The sequence below is a fragment of the Amblyomma maculatum genome, chromosome 2 (genome assembly GCF_055883805.1).
Source record: "Amblyomma maculatum isolate TAMU_Amacu chromosome 2, ASM5588380v1, whole genome shotgun sequence".
Classification (NCBI taxonomy): domain Eukaryota; kingdom Metazoa; phylum Arthropoda; class Arachnida; order Ixodida; family Ixodidae; genus Amblyomma; species Amblyomma maculatum.
The window spans coordinates 117,940,804-117,965,852 of NC_139345.1; the positions used below are offsets into that span (position 1 = coordinate 117,940,804).

The 25,049-nt window shown below is 47.3% G+C and overlaps 1 protein-coding gene across 1 annotated transcript in view; it reads right to left on the reverse strand.

Moving 5' to 3' along the window:
* Positions 1–1,519: 1,519 nt before the first annotated feature.
* Positions 1,520–25,049, reverse strand: part of LOC146199669 (ornithine decarboxylase-like) — a 50,285-nt gene continuing 26,755 nt past the window's right edge. The window contains exons 4-11 of the mRNA XM_084595175.1: positions 23,623–23,722; positions 22,632–22,708; positions 18,701–18,867; positions 18,424–18,558; positions 15,724–15,889; positions 14,680–14,833; positions 6,448–6,551; positions 1,520–2,509 (exon numbers count right to left, since the gene is read on the reverse strand). Coding sequence (XP_084451301.1) covers positions 2,183–2,509; positions 6,448–6,551; positions 14,680–14,833; positions 15,724–15,889; positions 18,424–18,558; positions 18,701–18,867; positions 22,632–22,708; positions 23,623–23,722 — 1,230 coding nt within the window. The 3' untranslated portion in view covers positions 1,520–2,182. The remainder of the gene's footprint in view (positions 2,510–6,447; positions 6,552–14,679; positions 14,834–15,723; positions 15,890–18,423; positions 18,559–18,700; positions 18,868–22,631; positions 22,709–23,622; positions 23,723–25,049) is intronic.

Here is a 25,049-nt window from a genome sequence, read left to right on the forward strand (position 1 = left end):
GCACTGCTGGCGCTATGCGCTGCACGTACGAAGACGAAGGATCGTGACGCCGGCTCCTCCCGCCGCAAATGTCAAATTTGGCCCGCCGATGTCCACGGCTCCTGCTAGGCCAGTAAAGTTCTCGATTTAGAACACAACCTGCTATTCTACTCTATCGTCTGAGACGCCAGCGCGTCTTAATCCCTAATCTTATCATTTGTGTATCTCTGTTATCGCGCACATACTCATTGGCATACAGTCATTAGCTACCATATCGTATGAAATTAAAGACCATCCTTCATAGACATAAAGCCCCGCATTAAGTAAGCAGTGCGAGCGTGCATGCGTCGCCTAGTAAAACATGTGATTGGGATTCATGAATCTTAGTGTTTGGTTGCCACGTCACCCTTTCATCTCAAAGTAGTTATCCGAGCTGGCAGCTTCCGTCAACTCGATCAAGTCATTGATCTCTTCATATTGCACAACCCGATGACCAATCAGTATCCGGTGATGTCAGCTGTCAACTACCGCCTGCCGGAAGCATGACAGCAGGACAGGTTTTTTTCACGTCTTTGCGTACACATGCACACACCAGTCACTCGACGGGCAACGTTACAGGCGCCATTTTCCGGAACATTTGTTGTTGGTGTGAACGTTGCACGCTAAAAATCCGGAACATGTCTCTTGAAGGTCATTTCTGGCAAGTGATATGGCTGTTCACTGAATGGTAAGAGCTTTGTGTCGTCACGAGACCACATGACATACTAGGATTTTTTCAGATGGGAATCGACGGGAATCAATTCCTCTGGTATACTTGGGTGTCAAGTCAGATCAACTACCCTTAGATCAAGCAGACATGTTGGTACTGCTTGGCTAAAGCGAGGTTGATATCCATTTTCCGTGGCCTTTCAGAAAACTGTACAGCTTACGTCTGTTTACTGAGGAGAATGTGGGAGATAAAAGAGGCAGAAATTAAGAGATTAGCGGTTAAGGGAGTAGCAAGACGCATCATGCTCACGAGAGTTAGCAAGGGGAGGTGGAGAGTGGAGCCATTTAGCTTGTCGCGTCACACCAGTAGAGCTTAGGTTTGATTTGGCGTGGTTTAGAGGGCTTAACGTCCCAAAGAAACTTATCATATCAGGTATGCGGTAATGGTGGGCTCCAGAAATTTCAACCACCTGGGGTTCCTTACCGTACGCCGCGGAGTACTTTTTGCTACGTCGAAAAGCGACCACCATTGCTGGGATCGAACCATGTCGTTGTGTTCAGCAGTCCAGTGCCCGAAGCCGTTAAGCCAGAGCAGCTGGAGCTTAAATGTCCCCCTTTCTTTCTTTCAATTTGCTCGCGTCATCAATGTCACATGGAACTATGCGGTGCAGCCTCGTTTAATCTCTCTGGCTGAAAAAAGTGATCACGGGATTACACGTGGCGCTTCCACTGTAATTTCGGCGAGAGATTACCAGCTGTATCTGTTTTCTGTCACGGAGCGACGAACGTGCTGACCATCAGAATAGGAAATAAATGGACATGGTTGAGATGAATGATTATCTGTTGCAATTTATTGATCATAAAATGAACCATAATAAAGAGCACTGTCAGTTCGCTTTAAAACGACACCAAGGTTTCACAGGTGTACCTCACCACAGTAAGACCTCTGAAGACCGCAAAAAGCCAATAAAAATTGAAGCCAATTTTAATACTGCATATCATGGAGAGCAAAGTGCGTATAGCTAACTAATTCTGGTGTTAAAACTTCAAGTTGGGCTACTTGGTAATTTCTTGTTGGAATCATTTTGTAACGGTAAAAACACGGACACAAAAAACATGCTACAAAATGATTCCAACGAGTAATTCTGGTGTGTTTCTCAACATATATTTTAAGGGCATAATGTATTGATTGCCTACATTCGCAACGTAGGACACTGTTGATGCATGAGAAAGTGAATGCTCTTTTCAAGGTCCACACTTGGCGGCGTTTGACAGAACGCCTCGCATCCGTCCTAATGTAAGTGAATAACACATCCCGGGCTGCTGATTCAGCGTGCGCCGTTCTGTCTTGTAATGTAAGTGATTTTCATGTTGTAGTGAACTCAATTTTCGGCCACTCCTCTTCAGCATAATGTCGAGGCTGAGCACATATCAGCAAGTTTGACCCTGCAGATAATGCGGAGCAATACGCTTTCAACACGCCTGAAATCTCGAACTAGATAACGCCGTTTCGCCACTGCTCCAGAAGGGATTTCTTGAGCACGCCTTCCGGCTGGCTGTAACCACTGCGCAGAGGAGAGGCGTCTAGGAGTCCACAGACGAAGCTGGCGTCCTCGTTAGGCACTATGTAATTCACAGCTGGAAACGGGAGACCATTGAAGCCCGTCGCGCTGCTCAGAGAGTAAGCGCCCATGTCGTCTATGAGGAGCCACTCCCCGGTGTCCACGTCGAAGAATGATTTCCGGTCTTCTATCAGGTCTATTGGGTTGCAAGTGCCTCCCCATATCGTGGTTAGCATGTTCCGTGGTCTCTCGAGCGGCTCCTGTGCGCAGTACAGGAAAGCAATGAGGAAATGTTTCCAAATGCACAAGCGAAAGCATTAGCACAATTGATGCACAAATTACAGTTCTACAATACTCTTGTTTATTTGATTTTTATAAATACCTGAAGCATCACGGAGACAATATCAAGGGGGCGACGAAACAAAGAAGGGAAACAAGTGCCGTAGTCAGATGATCAATTGTTCGAACAACCCACGGAGCAACTAATCCGCTGGGAAATAAGACACTGTTACGATAAAGTCAATTTCAGCAGAATGAATCAAACGCTTTCATATCTGTGCAGCCGATCATGTTTTTCTTTTTTGTGTGTGGTTTGTACCACGATGACATGACGAACGAAAGAGTGCTGATAAGCGTTAGTTTGACATATGATTGCAATAACCTTAAAAACATAATTACGACGTGTAGATACAACTGCAGCTGAGCGTACATAGCTTTATAAATCGCAGTTTTGCTGAACTGGATGCGGCAGAACTTGTTTACTCCATTGCGCAGTAGCCTGCTGCTGAGTAGCTACCAACAAAAAGATTTTTTTTTTTTTTTTTTTGCTGAAACGCTGCCTCAAAAATCGTAGTAGTTGGTGACAAAGCGAGCTGCGCGGTTCTGTAAGTGCTCTAAAGCATTCGACGACGTAATCACGCTCGAATCTCGCACCACGCTCGCAAAATCATGAATGTGTATGACGTGCGTGAGGTAAAGCTGTCATTTTTGTACATTGCATGTGCTTTAGAAAGATTTCGTAGGATGAAATCAACATTCTGAATGGCTAGGGCTAATATATATTTCACATGGGTTCTCGATGTGTAGTCCACTCTGAAATGCACATCTGGCTACTTAAATTAGGAATTTTTACCACGCGAGTGCAGTTTAAACAGTACAAAGACTACTGCATTACGTTTGCCCGTACAACAACACCCCGTAATAACATAGAGCTGCACTGTTTTGAGTTCAGGGTCCTTTTCCCCTTGAACCACCATTGCTGAATGCTGTCTAGACCGTGTTGTAGAGCGTGAACCTCGTATCTGCTGCTGACTATGGGGCTGTATACAACACAGTCGTCTGCTTACAAGGGTATCCTGCATGAAATGTTTTGAAAAATATTGCTAATATAGAATAAGAACTGCAATGGCCAAAAAACCAGCTCTTGAGGTACAACGAATGTAACATCTTGAGTATGGAATGCAGCAGCATTAATTAGGATGTGTTGAGATCTACCTTGCCTGTACTCACCTATGGGGCTGAAACGTGGAGGCTAACCAAGAGAGTTCTACTTAAGTTGAGGACAACCCAGAGGGCTATGGAACGAAAAATGGTAGGGGTAACATTAAGAGATAGGAAGCGTGCAGAGTGGGTCAGAGAAATAACTGAAGTTACCGACATTCTAGTGGAAATTAAGAAGAAGAAATGGACATGGGCAGGACATGTAGTGCGAAGAGAGGATAACCGATGGTCGCTGAGGGTAACAAACTGGATTCCAAGGGAAGGAAAGCGTAGCAGGGGGCGGCAGAAAGTTAGGTGGGCGGATGAGATTAAGAAGTTCGCAGGGGTCAAGTGGATGCAGCTTGCACAGAACCGGGTTAAGTGGAGAAATATGGGAGAGGCCTTCGCCCTGCAGTGGGTATAATCAGGCTGATGATGATGATGAGATCTACCAAGCAGGTGGTCTTGGACCCATCTAATCACCGCGGGGATGATATATAGTTTATGCAATAACATAGTGCGTGGTACGCAGTCAAACGCGTTTTGAAATCAAGAAATGTGCAATCAGCTTGATTACCATACTTCATCACCCTAAAAAAATGGCACGGCTGAATTCCTGAAAATATGTGGTACATGAAAGACGACATTGAAAATCATGCTGTACTTTCGTAATAAATTCGTTTTCCAAATGTTTCTTAATGATGCCATGTACAACGTACGCTATAATATTATGTAGTTTACGCTTGTGAAAGAAATTGGTCGGCAGCTTGAAACATGAGCTTTGGAGCAGTGTTTGTGGATTTGAACCATGTTTGCATTTTTATATTAGGCAGGAACAAGACCTGAGTCCAACAGTATTTGGGCAGTATAACCAAATAATGAGCTACAACTTCAGCGCAGGCTTCCAAAACAAGGAACAGAATAAGGTCAAGACCGGAATCGATTCGAATCCTTAATATCTGCAGTTTCTTAAAATTCCATTGCATATAAGAATCACAATATATGTAAAAATTAGGCATAGGTACAGAAACAACGTCACTGGTTCGAGCTTCTGCGCAGAACACGAGCGCTGACACTGATTGAAATTAGCGGCTGGAACAGCAAACCTTGTTATAATCTTCAGTCACGCCCGCTGATCAACGCAGAACGCCTTCTTGCTCTCTTCCATGCGTTTTTAGAATCTTCCGTAACATTCCGCCGCGGTGGCTCCGGGTTTAGCGCACTCGACTATGAACATAATGAAGCAGGTTCAACAAAGCATCGGCCGCCTTTTGATAGAGGCGAAAACAAGGTATACCCATGTATTGACCCATGTATTGTGCGATGTCAGCACGTGTTCAAAAACCCCAGGAGGTCGATGTTTCCGAAGCGCTTAACTAGACGTTTCTCATAGCCTAAGCTGCATTAGGAAGAGAAAACACTATAAACCAAACTAAGTCAACTTTATGGTTACACTGAGTTTTTTTTTTGTTTTTTTTTACCCAAAGTAGCGCAAAGTTTGCCGTTCTCAACCTTTTGCTTTAGTTTTGATATCACGTGATAGGGCTTTCTCTGATTAAAATGATTCTCTGATGTTTTGACTATGGGGTGAGATGGCGGTGCTGCTAATTGGCCGGTGCACTGATATCTCGACTGAACAAAGGCTTGTCGTTTCGCTGTTTGTGAGACAGCCCCTTTTATAGAACATGTAAGTCAGCAGGATAGTCTAATTATTGAATACAATCCAAGTACTTTCACAGTTCAGTACGTGACTGCTGTTTGAAATTTTCTGTAAGATGGGAACAAGATACATCGTCATAACGATGTATAGTCACCATTCTCAAAAACAAAAAAAAAAACAAAAAAAAAACAAATACCCTTGACATTGCGTGTACGCAAGTTACAAAGTGAAACGCTGAATGGCATTGTTATGATTACTAAGCGGGAGAAGTTTTGTTTGAAAAACTAAATTGAAAGTCAAAACCCCGAGTGCTGTTCTGTAGTAGACTAATGCACCTGTTGTGCATAGCTGCTGACTACAGTGAGCTCTGCAAAACACCAGTGAAGACTGGTCGACAGCTTTGGGTTTTCCATCTATCGACCCAACTTTGAGCATAATGAAATCACCCCCAAAGATAATTTTCTTGATCACTATGGGGAGAAACAACGACAGCTCGTTATAGCACTTGGCACTATAGCTATTTACACCACGTGGACGATAAAAGGTACAGCCGCCCAAATCTTTAACTGGCGTGAGTGACGGCCGCATTTTCTGTGATTCTGAGCGTTGCAAAGGAGCTGACCTGCGAAAAGTCTAAGTATAAGCAAGGGCTTGGTGAGCCCTTTCTTGCCCTTCCAGCAAGTGCTATTCGCCCGTAGGCGCAGAAGCACAGAAAATGCGGCAGTCGCACACGCTACCTAAACATTTGAGCGGCTGTACCTATTTTAAGATGTCATCTTTACGCTTTTCAATACTGCATCACACCCATTCGCCACACGGCGAATGCATTGGTATTGGCCTCGAGCAGCAGTAAGCCTTTGTGAACATAAAACGGACACCCCGCGAGTGACTCTATACTACCCCTGTGCACACCATAGTCAGGTGGGAAAACCTAAGTGTCACCGCTGAAATCATGCAACCATGATTCGGTTCCAAATGCGACGTCCCGTTCCATGTAACGTTTACCCGTCGCTTAAATAGAAGCGCTCATGCGTAATCTCATGGATTCGCGCTACTCACCTTCAGGGGCCATATCTTCGTGTCCAAATGGTGATACAGATTCCGCGATACGCAGTTGTCTTTGGTTTCATTGATGAACAAGTCCTGGTGCGGTTGTGAGACACCTGCGCAGCAACGAATGCCATATGTTACATGCTTTAAGAATTTGGAGTCACAAGCAGCAGAGTTAGGAAAACATTGCTCATTTAATGTTACTTCCAGCACTGCGCTTTTACGCTGAAGGAATGATAGTTTCACAGAAAAAGAAACAAAGAAGCTGCGTGTGCTACATAGTCATCAAAGTGCTGAAGCTTGTACCGTACGCTTTCACGCATGTCACAGTGAAATTGCGGTAAAAATTTGCGCTATGAAATGCGCCAATTTGCAGGTTCAGTTATGCATAGACAGATTTTCAGAGATTGCACTGACAATAATTTTTGATGTGAGCCCTTCAGGGTTAGTTTCGTAAATAATTAATCTATATGCAGCTCCTAGAAGGTAGATAAGCAAGAGTAAGGTTGCAGAAGCTTTAAAATCCGCTATTAAGTATGCTCTACAAAAGCATATCCAGTATGCCGCACCAATTACTTACCAATTCTTACATCTTCATTGCGGGTAATTTGACTTTATTCACCTCTAAGGATATAGCCACATTTGTTCGGGCGGGTAATCCCTCAGCTAATGTCAATTCAGTTCAGTTAAGTCGTTCAGTCGTGTGAACTGAACTGAACTGAATTGACATTAGCTGAGGGATTAGATGAGGAAATGTCAATTATTTTACATTTATTGCCATAGCTGCAGTTATCTCCTACAGCAACAATTTTCTACACCCTTAGCCTCAGCGAAATTTATGCACAAAAGAAAACAGTTACTAGAGTGCCACCGATTCCCAATCCTGAGTGAAAATGACCGTTACTGAAGGCGAATGGCCTCAATGGGAAGAAATGAGCGGTTTTTCACTAGCTAGGACAAAAACTGGAAATTAGGGTAACTGAACCAAGCAAGCCCTACAGCAAGGCCCCTCGCCAATCGAAATTACAGAACTATTCATGTGGATAATCATTTTGTTACTAAGTGGTAAAGCATTCTATTAGGCGACTTTGTAGAGTGCCCAAGCTTACAGGGACGGAGGTTGGAGAAAATCATGCATATCAATATACCCAATCTGGTTACAGGAAAGCTTATGCGTGTTGAAAGGAATTGTTTAAATAATCTGGAATAGGAAACTGGCTGATTGGATAAAGGGAAATTATATTCAAACGTGGTTCACACAGATTCATAATGACAACTTCACTATTAACTCAGTTTCGAATGGAAGTCGATCAGGATTGAATAGTCGGAACACGCAATGTATGCAGGATTACGGTCGCGTGTACGGCGTTGTCTCCTTCTTACGAGATTCTGAATCACGCTGAACTTGCATGGTGGTTGCCGTGGTCAGAAGATGTGGACAAAACTAAAAAATGTGAACAAAAAATTCGTAGCTGCCCGTGATTACATTATGTGTTCGAAATCTGGTTATATTAAAAATTGGCTGTGGTTTAGTTTGTGGTTACACCTGGAGTTACGCGAGAGCAATCTGCATGGCTTCGCTTAGGCTCGGCTTGAAAGTAAAGACATGACTTTTGCACATAGTATAGTTTACTCTATGGTTTCAGCTTTAATTGTGCCATATGGGAATCCCTTCACGTATGAGCACCCCTTGCCTCTCGTCGTTGACCATTCTCATTCGGGTGTAGAAGAGTTCTAGTGGTGTGACATCGTCTCTACGTCGAAATTTGGGTCCTACATTCTGCAAAGGATTGCTCTGCCGGGAACTACAGTACCCCAAAGACTGCCTAAGAATCGCCAGAAGAGCCTGGTCATCATCTTGAAAAAAAAAACAAATTTGTGCAACTATTGTAAGAGGATATGTTTTGCTCAAATAGGTCGCTTTAGAAGATGCTAAAGTATCTTTCCTTGAGGTAACTTCATGACATTTTTCTCCTGAACTGCAGCACATTTGCTTGATGTATGGCTGTGAGCGTAGTCAACCTTAACGCGCTGTTTGAAGGACAAATTCTTGTTAATCACATTGTTTATCTTTAAGGCTTCTAGCTGTATATATATATATATATATATATATATATATATATATATATATATATATATATATATATATATATACAGCTGCTGGTACAGCTTCGTCCCGTCGTCTTTCACGTCTAGCCCTGTTGTCCGTGACATATTTTGGTGTCGGCGCAGGGTATCGATCCCAGTATATGTCCCGCACTCCTCCGCATACCCAGGATTCAGGTCTTGTGCCAATTGACACGCCTGTTCACCGCGCTAGCCGGAGGAACCTAGGCCTACCACCTGAGCACGGGCCGTTGGAATTCGCCACCGCAGCCGCCCCTCGACCTGTCATGCAAACTCCAACGTATTACACTTTCCAGAACCCACGATTGCCTAAAGCTTTCCACGGCTGTCAGACGGAAGACGTCGAAGACTGGCTCACCCAGTTTGAACGCGTCGCCGCATTTAATCAGTGGGACGACGCCGCAAAGCTCAGGAACGTCTTCTTTAGCCTGGAAGATGGCGCTCGTATTTGGTACGAGAATCGCGAAGGCGCCCTAACATCGTGGCGCGAGTTCTGCCGCTGCATCCTGGACACCTACACCAGCCCGGATCGCCGAGAACGAGCGGAAAGGGCTTTACGCTCTCGCATACAGATGCCGAACGAGACCATAACCATGTACGTGGAGGACATGACTAGGCTGTTCCGACGATCTGACCCGGCCATGCCCGAAGAGAAAAAGGTACGCCATCTCATGCACGGCGTTAAGGAACAACTGTTCGCTGGGCTCGTGCGCAATCCGCCGAGCACTGTTGCCGAGTTTCTTTCGGAGGCAGTCACCATGGAAAGGATGCTCAAGCAGCGGTCTACGACCTACGACAGGCCGGTACTCGACGCTTCGCTCACGGAGCCGCATTCGGCCTTCGGGGCTAGTCCGGACCTTCTTCGCGACATCATCCGCTCCATTTTGCGTGAAGAGCTCCAGACGCTCTTTGGTGCACCCCAGCCGACGGTCGGCTCTATCGCTAGTATTGTTCGAGAAGAGCTCCAACAAGCATTTCGGCCTTCGGTACCATCTGCTAACCCGCCATCCTTTTCCACCGAGTCCTGTCGGCCAACCTATGCGGACATCTTGCGACGTCCCCCAACTGATTCCACACAATTACCTCCACCCGACCAAGGCTCGCTGTATTCAGTCCACCCCGAGCCGTACACCGGCAACCGCCGACCACCCCACCGAAAGGCAGACCTGTGGCGTGCCCCAAATCGGCAGCGCCTGTGCTTCAACTGCGGAGAACCTGGCCACCGGTATCGACAGTGCCCATATCGACAACTGGGACTGAAGGGTTTACCCATCGACATGCGTAGCCCTCCTTTAGGCCAACGACCCCGGGATATTGAGGACTACGTAGCCCAGCAGCGCATGGCGCCAACTTCTAGACGACAGTCACGATCTCCTTCTCCACACCGACTATCATTGCAGCCCAGCTCCTCCTGGATGGCGCAGCAACGGCCGTCTAGTCCGAGCCGGGAAAACTAAAGACAGCGACCTCAGGGGGCGAGGCCGCTTCAAATCGACGCGACGAAGACCCCCCGACAACGCCACCTGTGAGCGACTGCGACTTGACGGCCCCGACGACAGTTCGTACACGTGAAGATAGACTCTCGCTGGATATACCCGTGGTCCTCGACGGCTATAAGGTTAGCGCATTGGTAGACACTGGTGCTGATTCTTCGATTTTAAGCGGGAAGCTAGCGGCGCTTCTAAAAAAAGTGATGACGCCATGGTCTGGCACGCAGATTCGAACCGCTGGCGGGCATGTGGTAATTCCGAGCGGTCAGTGCACGGCGAGAGTCCAAATTCGCAACTCCACGTTTGTTGTAAGCTGCCTTGTAATACCTGACTGCTCCCGCGACTGTATCCTTGGTGTCGATTTTCTTCGGGAGTATGGGGCCATTATCGATCTCCGGAAGCGTACCGTGACCTTTTCGACCGAGAAAGCGGATGATACTGACACCACAGACCGCCAAAGCTACGCCCCTCTTCGAATTTCCGCCGAGAGCGTTCCTATTCCGCCACGTACCAGTGTTTTTGTGGCCGTTAACTGCGATGAACTGCGTGACGGAACGGTGGTCGCTGAGGGCAACCAGTCCCTTTTGCTCACCCACGGCATCACCTCGGCGCGGAGTCTCATCCATCTCCGTAACGGCCGATCTGAGCTCCTGGTGACTAACTTCACGAACGAGCCCCGCCATCTTTTCCGCGCTACCACAGTCGCATTCGCCGACGCCTTAGCGGACGTTTCTGAATGTTTTACGTTCGGAGAAGTTGAAAACGTGCACCCATCCCTTGATCGTCTGGATATTAGTACAGATCTCTCGGAAACACAGCAGCACGACCTACGTTCTCTCCTTCTAAAATACAGTGCTTGTTTCGCGACATCATCGAAAATTCGGCAGACGCCTCTTGTGAAGCACCGTATAATTACTCCCGACGATGCCCGCCCTATACCCCAGCAGCCGTACCGCATCTCAACGACGGAACGTGAAGCGATTCACACACAGGTTCAGGAGATGCTTCGTGATGGTGTCATCCAACCCTCCATGGTCGTCCCCTGTCGTGCTTGTGAAAAAAATGCATGGCACCCTTCGCTTCTGTGTTGACTATCGAAAGTTGAACGACATGACAAAAAAAGACGTCTACCCGCTGCCCCGTATCGACGATTCGCTCCACAAGCTTCGTCGCGCCCAGTACTTCTCCTCCATTGACTTGAAGAGCGGGTACTGGCAGATTGAGGTTGATGAGCGGGACCGCGAAAAAACAGCTTTTGTTACCCCAGATGGACTGTATGAGTTTAAAGTGCTGCCATTCGGCCTATGTTCAGCGCCGGCTACTTTTCAGCGCATGATGGACACCGTTCTCGCCGGCCTCAAATGGCAAATCTGTTTAGTTTATCTCGACGACGTTGTCGTGTTCTCTGAAACCTTTGGAGAACACCTCGAACGCCTTCGAGCAGTATTAGATGCCCTCCGGTCAGCTGACTTGACGCTCAAGCCCGAAAAGTGCCACTTTGGCTACAAAGCGTTGAAGTTTTTTGGTCATCTTGTGAGTGCCGCAGGCGTTAGGCCAGACCCCGACAAAGCTGCCGCTGTCGCAAAATTTCCCGTTCCTACCACGAAGAGGAGTTTAAAACGTTTCCTGGGTTTGTGTGCGTACTACCGTCGCTTCATCGCCGATTTTTCCAAGATAGCCGCACCCCTCACCCGCCTCACGCGGGATGATACACAGTTCGTGTGGGCCGCCGAGCAACAGGAGGCTTTTGCGGAGCTACGCAGACGACTGCAAACCACCCCTGTTCTTGCGCACTTTGATGAAGACGCTGCCACCGAAATCCACACTGACGCCAGCAACATCGGCCTTGGCGCTGTACTCGTTCAACACCAAGCTGGCGTGGAAAGGGTCATTGCGTATGCCAGCCGCACGCTCTCCCGCGCTGAAACAAATTATTCCACTACGGAAAAGGAATGCCTCGCAGTTTTGTGGGCAACTATGAAATTTAGGCCTTACCTCTATGGCCGCGCGTTTAAAGTCGTTACTGACCACCATTCTTTGTGCTGGCTGGCCAATCTCCGTGATCCGATGGAGCCTTCGCCTTCAAGAATTTGATTACTCCATTGTGTACAAATCTGGTCAGAAGCACGAAGATGCTGACGCGCTCTCGCGGGCACCCGTCGGATTTGTCGATATCGCCACGGATGACAGAGGTTTTCTTGGACTACTGAATGCCTCAGACATAATGACCCGACAGCGAGCTGACCCAGACCTTCGACCTGTCATTGACCATCTGGAGGGTCGCGCTGCTGACGTCCCCCGCCAGTTTGGAAGGCACCTGTCTGCATTCTGTCTTCGGAATGGCGTTTTATTCAAGAAAAACTCCAGCACTGTTGATCGAACGTACCTCCTTGTCGTGCCGGCCGACCTTCGCGACGATATCCTTTTTGCTTGCCACGATGAGCCCACCTCCGGCCACTTGGGCTTTGCACGCACACTCGCTCGAGTTCGTCAAGCCTATTATTGGCCTAAACTTTCTGACGCCGTCCATCGCTAGGTCAGAGGCTGCCGCGAGTGTCAACGTCGAAAGGTACCTCCTTTCAAACCCGCGGGTTTGCTCCAACCTATTATTCCACCTCGGACGCCGTTTGACCAAGTTGGGATCGACCTACTGGGCCCATTTCCGCTGTCATCGATGGGTAACAAATGGATTATAGTCGCGACCGACTACCTTACACGTTATGCGGAAACCAAGGCAGTGCAGCGGGGCACATCAATTGAGATCGCTCAATTCTTTATGCAGCAAATTGTGTTGCGTCGTGGCGCACCGTCCCTACTCGTAACCGATCGAGACACCGCGTTTACGACACAGCTCATGCACGACGTGCTCGAGCATAGTCATACCAGCCACCTAAAAACTACTGCATATCACCCGCAGACAAATGGCCTCACGGAGAGACTCAACAAAACCATCGCCGACATGATCGCAATGTACATAGACTCGCAGCACAAACACTGGGATGAAATTCTCCCCTACATCACATATGCCTACAACACGGCCACCCAAGAGACGACGCGTTTTACACCATTTCGCCTAGTCTACGGACGTGACGTTCAGACGATGTTAGATGCTATGCTTCCGAGCTGCACAGAGGATCATCCACTCACGCCAGACGCCGAGCAGTTTGCTCAGTGCGCTGAGGAAGCACGTCAACTTGCCCGCATTCACATTCAGCAACAGCAGGGCACGGATGCACGCCGCTACAACCTCCGTCATCGACACGTCGCCTACCATCCCGGAGAGAAAGTTTGGGTGTGGACCACGCTGCGTCGGCCCGGCTTGTGTGATAAACTGATTTCTCGTTACTTCGGACCTTACGAAGTTCTGCGCCGAGTCACGGAAGTAACATACGAAGTTCTTCCAGTGGGTACTGTGCAGCCTTCGCGTCGGCAACCACGCTCCGAGGTCGTGCACGTCGTCCGCATGAAGCCCTATTTCACGCGGTAGCGCGCTATGCGCTTGTTTCGTTGTCGCGTAGGACACCTTACCTCGCGCTCCGTCCCTTATTTCACTTTTTTAAGAGGGGGAGCAATGCCACCTGGTGTCCCCATGTTCTTGCCGCGCCTGGAAGAAGAGGACACTGAAGTTGACTCGCGTGCTGTGCGCCGAACTTTGCCTGCTGGTACAGCTTCGTCCCGTCGTCTTTCACGTCTAGCCCTGTTGTCCGTAACAATATATATATATATATATATATATATATATATATATATATATATATATATATATATATATATATATATACATAATATCCAATACAGTAGTAAGCAACCACATTATGTGGAAGACCACCATAAATATGCCGGGTAGTCTTCCCCGTTTAACCGTGTGGTCGTCGCTTAACCTAGTAAGCGCCTCGCCTCCTGTATATGTAAAAATTTAGGAGGTGCTGATAAGGCCATACTAACCTGCCTGAGTCACCAAGGTGTACAAAGCCTCACTCAGGATTTAAGGTTCCGGATGGGTTTGTTGCCATTATCAAAGTAGCTATCAGATTGAGTAGGCAACACCTTCATTCGCAAGTAGTCTTGTGACATCACACAACCCATCATCCAATCAGCATCCACCTGTGCCACCTGACAACTTCCGCCTGCCAGAAGCGTGAAAGTTATTTTAGTTCAAAATTTCGCCGCCGGATCTGCTGCGTGAAGCATAGCAAGGAAACTCCAGCCCCCTGAAGACACGGCCGTCCACAGACTCCTCATTAGCTAGGAGGATGCCCCCCATCCATCGGCACCCCCTATCCACCTCCTCAAGCAAAAAACCTTATCCCTCCAAAAGCGCCTTCCACCTATCTTCATCATTCTCATGACCTGGACCCACTGGGTGCGCCCCCAGCAGCAGAACAAATAAGTGAAGTAGATATCGAATGCAAAGCCTCAGTGGGAAAGCAAGCTGTCTTAAGCAACAGCCACCGCTGCCCTCGGTGCTACTCCCAGCCCCAAAAATCATCCAAGTAATCATCTATAGTAAATATCAGTGCTATCATGGCTTTCCCGCAACAAATTTCATTCTGCTGCTGTTAAAAGTTGTTTTTTTCTATTTATCTCCGTGTAAGAGGCCACTTTTGTCAATTTGCGTACGCACCGTCTACCAAAATGTTTTGGCGCCTCTTGCCGATGACCTGGACGACTAGTGCGTAGGCGGATGTGACGAAAAACTGTCCTGGTTCTGCAATGAGCTGGACCCCGCTCGATGCCGGGAAATGGAAGTCAGTCGCCTGGCGGATAGACTCGCATATCTGCACCACAAACAGACAGAACACGATTAGGCAATTCTGGTCTTTTACTTGCCTTTTATTTTTTCATTGGCATAGCTTCAAGTGACATTGCGAGATATATCTTGAATTTCATTCTGACACTTAAATGGGAGCGTATGAGGGAGAAATATTTATCCAAACAGATATTCACTGTCAATCTCACGCACGAACCGGCGCAGGTGTTCAAAGATTAAAAACGTTTTGACTAGGTACTGTATACACTCCACTGGAGACACGCTTTTTTTTTTTGCAACATCTTGCGGTCTTGCGCAAAAGTGTCATTTCTCAGCACAGTTTTTAAACTATATTTTAGTAAAACAAACCTATCGTACGATGGAGTTTAATGCCGCTGGCACTTAGTTGCACCATCCACAGTTTTCCTTACCCGAAGCTTTCTCACTGCCTTCGCTGAGGCTGCTGGTCGGGCCCGGCCCCTCAGCGCAGACGTTGGTCCAAGAATTAAAAATCACACGTATACACGCCCCCCCCCCCCCCCCCCCCCCCCCCCCCCCCCCCCCGATTATCATAACTTCGAGGCCGCACTTTGCTGTCCAATACAAGTGCAGGCATCTGAATTCCGCTTTAAATGACATGTACCCGCATACTGAAAGCCAATAATATTGGTTATAATTATCATCATCATCAGCCGGACTATATTATATATACTGACTGCCGGTCGAAAGCATCTCCCATATTCCGCTACTTAACCCGGTCCTGTGCTCGCTGCATCCACTCGACCTGCGAACTTAACCTTCTTAACATCAGGCGCGCATGTTGTGTGTGCGTGCGTGTGCGTGTGGGGGGGGGGGGGGATTGCACCTCGCCTGTAAGAGCCAAATAGAGGGAAGAACCCATTTTAATGAAAGCGTCACCTGGAATAATTTGTCGCGGTTTCTTAGCCCTCCGGGAATACCACCGCCGATGTCCAGTACGCTCAAGTCAGTCCCCATGCTGGCTGCCGCTTCGAAGACCGCCTTTGCGCTTTCGATGGTACGAGTGAAAATTAACGGGCTCTGGAAAGCGCAGCCGACGTGGAATCTGCGCAGAATTAGAGATAAAACCCCGAGAGTAGCTTGAACATCATCATGAGGACAGAGACAGCGATACGAGCAAGCGTCATTTCTCACGATTATAACCACTGTAATATAAGAGCATTTTAGTGAGACTGGCGCACGCAGTACCATTGAATTTTGGAATAAGTAGATGCAGAAAGGACTCTGTCCAAATATTATTCTAAGTAAAATATTGGAGAGGCACTTAAACTTCCCCATTAAGGGAATATGACGGGATAGCATTAATGGCTCCCACCTGCTGGCTTCATTTGCTGATCCTATTTCGCGTTCATTCACTTTGCTACTGGCTTAATTAATCAGTAGACACTTATTCGTGCATGTATTCTCCCACACATACTCAATCGCATTCAGTCTTACGATAACACACTACACGAAAGGCCACCCTTCATACACGTAAAAACCCCATCTGCGGGTAAAATTGCCTATTTGTTTGGAGCGCGTTATTTCATCTGCAAAATACAGCATAAATTTGACCTCAATGCTGTTACCAGATTGTCAGCTGACGCTGAAACTTGGGGCGAATAATTACAAATTATTTTATATGCTGGCTGAATATGTCCGTATTTAAAGCAACAATAAAAACTATCCGTGCCATACTCAGTCTTCTATCAGCGTATAAGCAAGGCAGAAAACTATAGCTCTGAACGCACCTCTGTGCAACATTGCCGCAGTTATGCAGAGTTAATACCCAAGACTATAGTTAAAGCGACGGCGGCACTCCCATGTAAACCCTCTCTACTCCTTTGCTAATCGTGCCGGCAGCCATGATGGTACTCCTCGTATACTACGGCTGCGTACAGCCTGCGCCCTCTAAATGAAGGTGGTGCAGCAGACGAAGCGATACGAAACAATCGCAAGTACGCTTTTATCAGCTTTTATATCACTTATATTTTAAAACTATAAAAAATTAAATGTGAAAACATTTTTTATGAACTTTAATGTTTATAGATCTACTTTTTAGAATTTTGGAGCGATTATAAAGCAAAAATAAAGAATAGGAGTACCATCATGGCGCTACACAAGTATAGCATAACCTCCTCGCCGCGTTTAATCCCCCTGCAGTCATGTCTTTAAACGTTCTTAGACAGTTATTGAAACAATCTTAATTAATCATTCAGATCGTAATTAAATCTTGGCTACCCTAGCTCCCTGGACATGCCTATGTATTACCCTGGTCAGAAATTTGGAGCGGCATTTACAAGGGCATGATGCAACAGCGGTAATGGCTCCCGTATTGGTTTCCCCTCCTGAATCACGCAGATGTACTTCACTACTCGCTTAATGACTGTTCACTTAATTTTACCTCGTTTATCCTGCGCATAATTAATATACACGCTTAAACTTTCCTTCCGCATTACGAGGAAAACTACCTTACATAATGAGTGTTGCATTGCTTTATGCGAACATTCCGTCCGTCCGTCCGTCCGTCTGTATGTCTGTATGTCTGTATGTCTGTATGTCTGTATGTCTGTATGTCTGTATGTCTGTATGTCTGTATGTCTGTATGTCTGTATGTCTGTATGTCCGTCCGTCCGTCCGTCCGTCCGTCCGTCCGTCCGTCCGTCCGTCCGTCCGTCCGTCCGTCCGTCCGTCCGTCCGTCCGTCCGTCCGTCCGTCCGTCCGTCCGTCCGTCCGTCCGTCCGTCCGTCCGTCCGTCCGTCCGTCCGTCCGTCCGTCCGTCCGTCCGTCCGTCCGTCCGTCTGTCTGTCTGTCTGTCTGTCTGTCTGTCTGTCTGTCTGTCTGTCTGTCTTTATGCGAATCGTAAAGTGCTTGTATCAACTAAAACGTCCGCTTATTCTCGCTGAAATTCGGCACACAAAGGTCATAGGAGCGTTGATAGCTTTCAATATAAGTTTGAATGACGTACTTTCCTGATTCGATTAGAATTAATTCGAAATCCGCGTCGACTGCAGTACCGGCGACCGAAAAGAAGCCCCCTTTCGCGCAGGTAATACCGGTAGCGCCATTCGATGAGTATCCGCGGAACGTGACGGAGAGAGAATGGGTGAGTTGATTGTCTGGTTTGAGCGCCGAAAGCATTGTTTCCACAAAATGTACCGAAGGTCGACTGACAGCGTTTTCGGCGCTCGTTATTAAATCAGTCGAGAAACCACCCTCAAATCAGCCGCTCAACTGTATACTACAATCTTCTATTTAATATTGTGTAACCAATAAAATTTCATTTGGTTTTGGTTAACGCTCCCTCATTAATAACAGGTTGTTCTCCCCGTTACCACAGCCCAGTTTCCTTTAGTATTAAAGAAAACCTCCTAACGAATTTCTAGGATAACTACTTGAAGTGAGTGAGGAACGTGTCATGTCCACCACTGCTGAAAAAACAATCACCATTCGGATGAAGTATAAAATTTTCACCACATGCATCCGCATGTGGCGCACATTATGTTCACATAATGGGAAGGGCATTCCTGGTCACTTTCATTTTTCGCGTAAAGAAAAACAGTAACATGTAAAAGCTGTGAAGGGATAGAAAGTACTTACGATACGCCTACCACATGACAACCGACGTTTCGAGCCTTTTGAAGAAGCGGTTTTGCATCAGTAAGCAAGCAACCAAATTTATTGTTGAATGTATGCAGCGATCCTCTTTCATCGCCTTGAATTCGAAGCAAGAGTCTGAAAGAACAATCAAAGAGTTTGGGAAATGTGGGTTCCGAAATAAATTCTACATGGCGCGCTTAGATTCCACTGTCTTCTACCCGTTATTGACACAAAGAAGAAATTCAATCGTTGCTTGTGCTAGTACAGTTCTGTGTACCTTGCGTTCTTCTCTTTGACCTTGGTGAGCTCCTCAGCAGAATCGAACGTCATGAGCCTGACTCCGTGCCGTTGAGCAAAGTCAATGTCCGACGAACTCTTGATGGTATTGGCATACACGATGCGCTCTGGGGTCACGCCCATGCTAAGAACAGCCCTCAATTCGGCCTAAAAATTAAAGCATAATCATCTGCATCAACTCCACGTGTAAAGAACTTGGTAGCGCGGAAAAAGGATGACGGGTGGCAAAGAAGCCCGGAGAAAGGGACTGGCGTGTTGCGTCTAGCCCAGCTAGCCCAAATAACAGATCTGGACGAGCGCGTTCATTCTTTGTGTCTGCCAAAAAAAAATAATAAATGTGTCGCTTTATAACTTTTCCTGCTGGAGAAAATATTTTTGGTGTGATTTGCTTTAGTGTTGTATGACAGTGTATACTGTGGTATGGTATGGTATGGTATGGTATGGTATGGTATGGTATGGTATGGTATGGTATGGTATGGTATGGTATGGTATGGTATGGTATGGTATGGTATGGTATGGTATGGTATGGAGCATTGCACAGTTCGGGCCTGCCCGAAAGCCCTGCCGGACTCATATTGATTTGCTAGGCTTTAAGTCGAGGGCTCGGGTCGGGCCAAACCAAACAACAACAGGGGCGCCTCTGTTTCGCCACCATCGAAACGCACCCGCGGCGGTCGGGATCAAATCCGGATACTCTGGCACAGTAGTCGGGCGTATTGCACCGTTGTTGGTTGGTTTTGGGGTTTAACGTCCCAAAGCGACAAAGGCTATGAGAGACGCCGTAGTAAAAGGCTCCAGAAATTTCGACCACCTGGGGTTCTTTAACGTGCACTGACATCGCCCAGCACACGGGCGCCTAGCTTTTCGCCTCCATCGAAAAGCGGCCGCAGAGGCTGGGATTTGATCTCGCGTCCTTGGGCACAGTATTCGAGCGCCCTAACCACTGCGCCACCCCGGTGCATGTTAAAAAAGCTCAGTTGACCAAATTTTCCGCAGCCCTCCACTAAGGCATCGCTCATAGCTTGAGTTGCATTGGGACGCAAGCCAACCCTTTTGCTTCTTGTTTTTTGAAGCGAAAAGCTTCGCGTATGCCGTGGTCCCAGAATAGCCACAGCTGTGCGGGCACCGGTTGACCTTCGGCGGAGCCGTGCGCTCCGCCCATGCGTCGAGCCGAGTGACGTCACGGGAGACTCGCGGGCTGTCGGATCCGCCGCTCTTTTTCTTTCTTCTCTATTTTCTCTTCTGTCCACACGAGGCAGCGGAGGTGGCTCAGCTACAGAGCCAGTAGCAGGCCCGTGCATTTTCTTTTCTATCTTCCTACAGCCACAACAACAACAACAGCAAACGCAGGTAGTCGACATGGAAGACGATGCTGAAGTGGCGGCTTTAAAACTGGCGGGGGGAACGCGAAACGCAGGGCTCAATGAGCTGCAGAAACGCCGGAAGAGCGGGATGGTGGTGGTGACAAACGTTTATTGATTTAAAAGGAGTGGATGTATGCATGGGCCGGATCTTTGAATATCCAGCCCTTACAGATACTAGGTGGGGTCCCGTACTAGGGACCCCAGTGGCGTCGGCCGCTGCCCGGGCGCGCTCGAACAAGACCTTTTGGGCCTGCAGGTCATAGCAGCCGAGCAGGGTTGCCTCCCAGTTCTCCCGAGTGGGGTTGGGGTGAGGAGGAATAGCTGGTTTGAATGGGCAAGCCCACACCATGTGGTAGATGTCCGAAGCCTTCTCCGCACAGTGCGGACAACTGCCCGTGAAGGAGGGATTAAAATGTTTAGTGCTGCCGGGCACAGCAGAGTGTTGGTATACAGACGGAGTAGAAGCCGCTCCTCCGTCTTAGATAGACCTTTACTCGGGCGGGGATAAAGGCTATGACAAGACTGATAATAAAGAACAATGTCTTTAAAAGAATACGCGGGTTCGAATTCGAGATCCTGATCTAGGGGGTCGAGATGGGAAGCCCGGAAAGAGAGCGCGCGGGCGGCGGCGTCGGCTGCCTCATTCCCCTCGAGACCCATATGAGCAGGACCCCATACTATTTTCCGGTAAGCGGGGTCACCGGTAGAGGTGCAGTTTTGAAGTAGTCGGTAGGCTAAGTGTGGCGCCCAGCCTTCTCGACGTTCCGACAGGCCCCTCGCGAGTCGGAGATAATTGTTTTAGAATCAGTGTGGGTAGCTGCCAGCGCAATGGCGACCTCCTCCGCGTGGGTTATGTCACGGGCGCGAAATGTAAGCCCGTTAACAGTTTTGGACTGGTGGACCACTGCAGCCGTGTACCATCCCCCTTGGTGGGGGCCGGAGACGTCCACGTAGTAAATTCCGGGTTTTGACCCATAGTGGTAGCCCAGGGCTTCCGCCCGCGCCAGGCGCCGGCCATTGTGGTGTTCACGTGACATGTTTTTAGGAAGAGGGCGTAACGTGGAGGACGCATCTCCACTCGAAAGGGAGGCGTAAACGATCTTCCATAAGGGTGGTATATTGTATGTGTAGCCGGGCATGGAGGCGGCGACCCGACAGTGTCTTAGAAAAACGTGTGTATTGGTTGGTTAAGTGAGCCTCTCGGATCTCCCGGATTGTATTCACCATGCCCAGGCTCAGTAGACGCTGGTTAGAGGTGTTCACGGAGAGATCGAGGGCTCTCTTGAAAATTTTGCGCAGGACGACTTCGAGTGCATCCTCGTCTTGTTTCCGAAGGCGGAGGTAAGGAGTCGAATACGAGATTCGACTGGTCACGAATGCATGCGCCAGCCGCAAGGCGTCTTTGCACCGCAACCCCCCCCCCCCTCCCCCCCCGCCGTTTGTTAGAAACCCGGCGGACCATGCGGCCCACCTGGTCCCCCACCTTACGGAGTTTCGCCAAGATAGTGTCCAGCCGTCTATGTTGATGAATGAAGAGCCCCAGTACCCGGACTTCTGTGCGTTCAGGAATTGATAGTGTCTCTAAAAAGAGCTGAATTTCGGCCGTACGCTTTGGTGAGGGGCGTATGTGTACAAATTCAGAAGGGAGCATTGAAGGCCGCAGCGGCGAGCATAACGGTCCACTATGGTTGCCGCTTGCTGCAGGTTGGCCTCAATATCTCCAAGAGGCTCTCCTTGCTAATCGGCGACAGTGGGAGGCCGAACTTCGCCAGGAATATTGCTTGCGTCTTGAAACGCCTGTTTAATTATCTGTGTAACAAATTTATTTGACTGAGATGTCCTTTACTCGTCGTGTTGTTGTGGTTGGTATTGTTTGTGGGGTTTAACGTCCCAAAGCGACTCAGGTCCTTTAATATGCTAATGTTGCCTTCCGCTACAAGCGGTGTATCCCTCTTTTTGAACAAATAAACATTGTTTTTTTTTTGTTATTACGAGTCAGCATGCCTTCGTCTCATTCGCTATGGCTACGTCGGACATCGAACGACCACCTCTCTTTTGTCATGTCTCGGTGACGCCCTCGGATACTGAGTGCGTGACAAAGACCAGCCTATGATAATGAGTCCATAATACTGCTGACAGCGTTTCTAATATTCACGAATCATTTGAACATTTCTGTCCAACAGTAGTGACACCCCATACATGTTTAATTTCGTACTTAATAAGAGGCATGAGACGTCATTGTTCCCTACAGGGTATCCAGGTTTCGTTTCGTGCCGTCTCTTCAATTAACACTCAACGACAGCGTCAATAACATCGAGTTTATAAAAGCTGTATTAGGCAGTAAGCGCTCATGTCGTCTATTTCTTCCGGTCTTGATTTTTCTCGCGCTGTTCGGCATAACATTCCCCTAACATTATCATGTCAAAGGTGAATTGAAAGAAAGTTAATAAAACAAAGGAAGATAATTGTCCTCGCGGTGAAAGAGGACTCTCAACTGACAGTAATTAAGCTGTGTCCGTTTATAACATATAGCAAACTGCTGTGTACCTTGTTAGAGCAATCAAAGTTGATCCCAAGTCTACTCAGCACGTTGAGCACGACGGGGTCTCGACATGCTTTGATGGCTGAAAATAAATTTGGTAAAGAGAAATGTGAGAGTCTTGAACACTGTTTGAATGGGCGGAATGCAGTCTGCGATATAAACCTGGACATGTTACTAGCTACCGTTAAAAGCAAAATAACTCAAAGTAAAATAACTGAAGAACACGTGTAGCCTTGGCATTCCTAATTTTTGCAGCGCCACATTTTTTCCATTGTGAGCTGTCAGCTGGCACAGCGTACAACAGCACAGATATGAAGTTTCGTACTCTGCTCAGAGAAGATAAAACTAAGGTCACCTAATAAATTAAACTATTTTTCCTTAATTTCCGTCGCTGTTCATTATTCATCATGCATTTATCCGATACTTGGTGGGACTAGTTGGTGGTGTAAATCTCTTTCGTGCGACTACTCTAAACGCAGTGTCAAAGATGAGCTTCTCACACGAAACTCTAATCGAGTTAGAACAAGCGTAAAAGGGAAACTAATTTATCAACATTGCCTTATTTTTTATACATACGCAAGGTTGATTTGCCATGTGGCCATCTTTAAGGCGCATTTTTTATCCACAGCTTTCACGCGCAACGTATTGCGACATATGCAGTCGTAGGTAACGACAACTGCGCTATCTTTTACGGATGATATCGAGACAGGTGCTAAGAGCACGTGTTTACACATAGCCTAACATTATTTATTGCCTACTGCTCTAGTTCGTAAATTAGCACAGCTGCTAGCTTTTATAATGAAACTTGTACTTTATTCGATGCATCGAGCTGGTGGATCGGCTTGTAAAGCTACACCGCCTTTGTTGATGCCGTTGAGGATGGTAAACTTTTGTTATTTCGCTCCAAAAACTGAGTGATATGCCGGTCACGGGCCATTGGAAGTTTAAGATAATAAAGTAGGAGGCAGAATCGAAAAAAAAAAAAACGAGTGTTACCGTAAAAAGGCGCAATCCTTGGCAAGCATTCTCTCCAGAGGGCAGCTTTCTCGCCAACGTCCCGCACGTCGCACACGAAGAAGGCCTCGTTCTCTGCATGCTTTCAAATTCCACTTTTGTGTAGCGCGTCTTGCTATTGCCGCGTCAGTTGCTATGGTAGTATGTCAGTTGTTTTTCAGCACTTTAGAATGAAACTAAAATAACAGGCTAACAGTTGATAATAGCATAAAACTAGCAGCAAGAGCAGATTAGTCAGTAGCTGTTTCGTTAGCTCAATTTCTCAAGTTGCAGAAACATTTCTGGCTTTGATTCAAGAATATATTAAGTGTTTTTGTATCGCGTTATTAAATTCATATCTGATTATTTCAGAATAAAAAGCCGTTAATGGCAATACTAAACTGAGAAAGACAAATGGACTGTTCATCGGGAAAACTACCAACTATTTTTTTCCTGCTCGAAATGGCCGTTAGGTTGCCGAGAAAATATCAAATGAGTATTCCGAAGCGTTCCGCATTCATATCACTGGCAGCAAACAAAGTTAGGGTCCTTTCGTCATTTCTATGGTGTGTTAGCGGTGGAACTCTCGGACCAGTCTGTGACACCGCTTCTAAAGACCGGAAACGGGGTCGAAATTCGGAACTAGTCCCAAAGCAACGCAAGGTGCAAGTAGCTGAACCGACGGTGGAGTAAGACCTAATTCACTTTATCCGCCGCCAAGCAAGCAAAACAACACGCTCATGACGTGGAGCAAGCGGTACGGAATTTGCTGCGCACAAAGGTAGGCAGCATGAGTCACAGAATGCGAGGCGAAAGGCTCAGCACTCGTTTTATGAGCCTTCCTCTTTGTCGCTTCTTTTGCCTTGTATGATGAGACTGTACGCTCGCTGCTCGCCGCGGTACGTTGTGTTTCGACGGCAATTTCCCATTCCGTCAGAAATGGCAGCCCACATACCATGACCGCACCTTTGGGGATGGGAGAGGCGGGGCACCGCATATTTTGCGTGATTTCCTGGCTTTAGGATGGCTTTGCTTTCGGCAAAATAAATTTACTTGATATAACGTTGCGCTAACCTATCAGTCTATTCTGGTTACCATTCCCCCTTTAGTGCCTCCTTAAACAATTCTGTTTTGTTTTTTGTTTTTTCAAAAGAAAGTAAACATCAACAGAGAGGCACGTGGTTGAGGTGAATACGAGATAGGTCCGTTAAAACAGAAGCAGTAACAATGTTGAAATAATACATACGTATGGCAGTGCCACATGCTAACGGCAGGGCCCACGCGTCACGTAAATCCACCTCTTGTCATTTATCAATAAAAAAGGGGGGGAATTATGCCTGCCACTGAAAGACACTTTAGCATTATTACCGTATGCTACTGCAAATGAGTTGAAGTGGCAAGGCTATTAAATATAGAGTACACAATACATT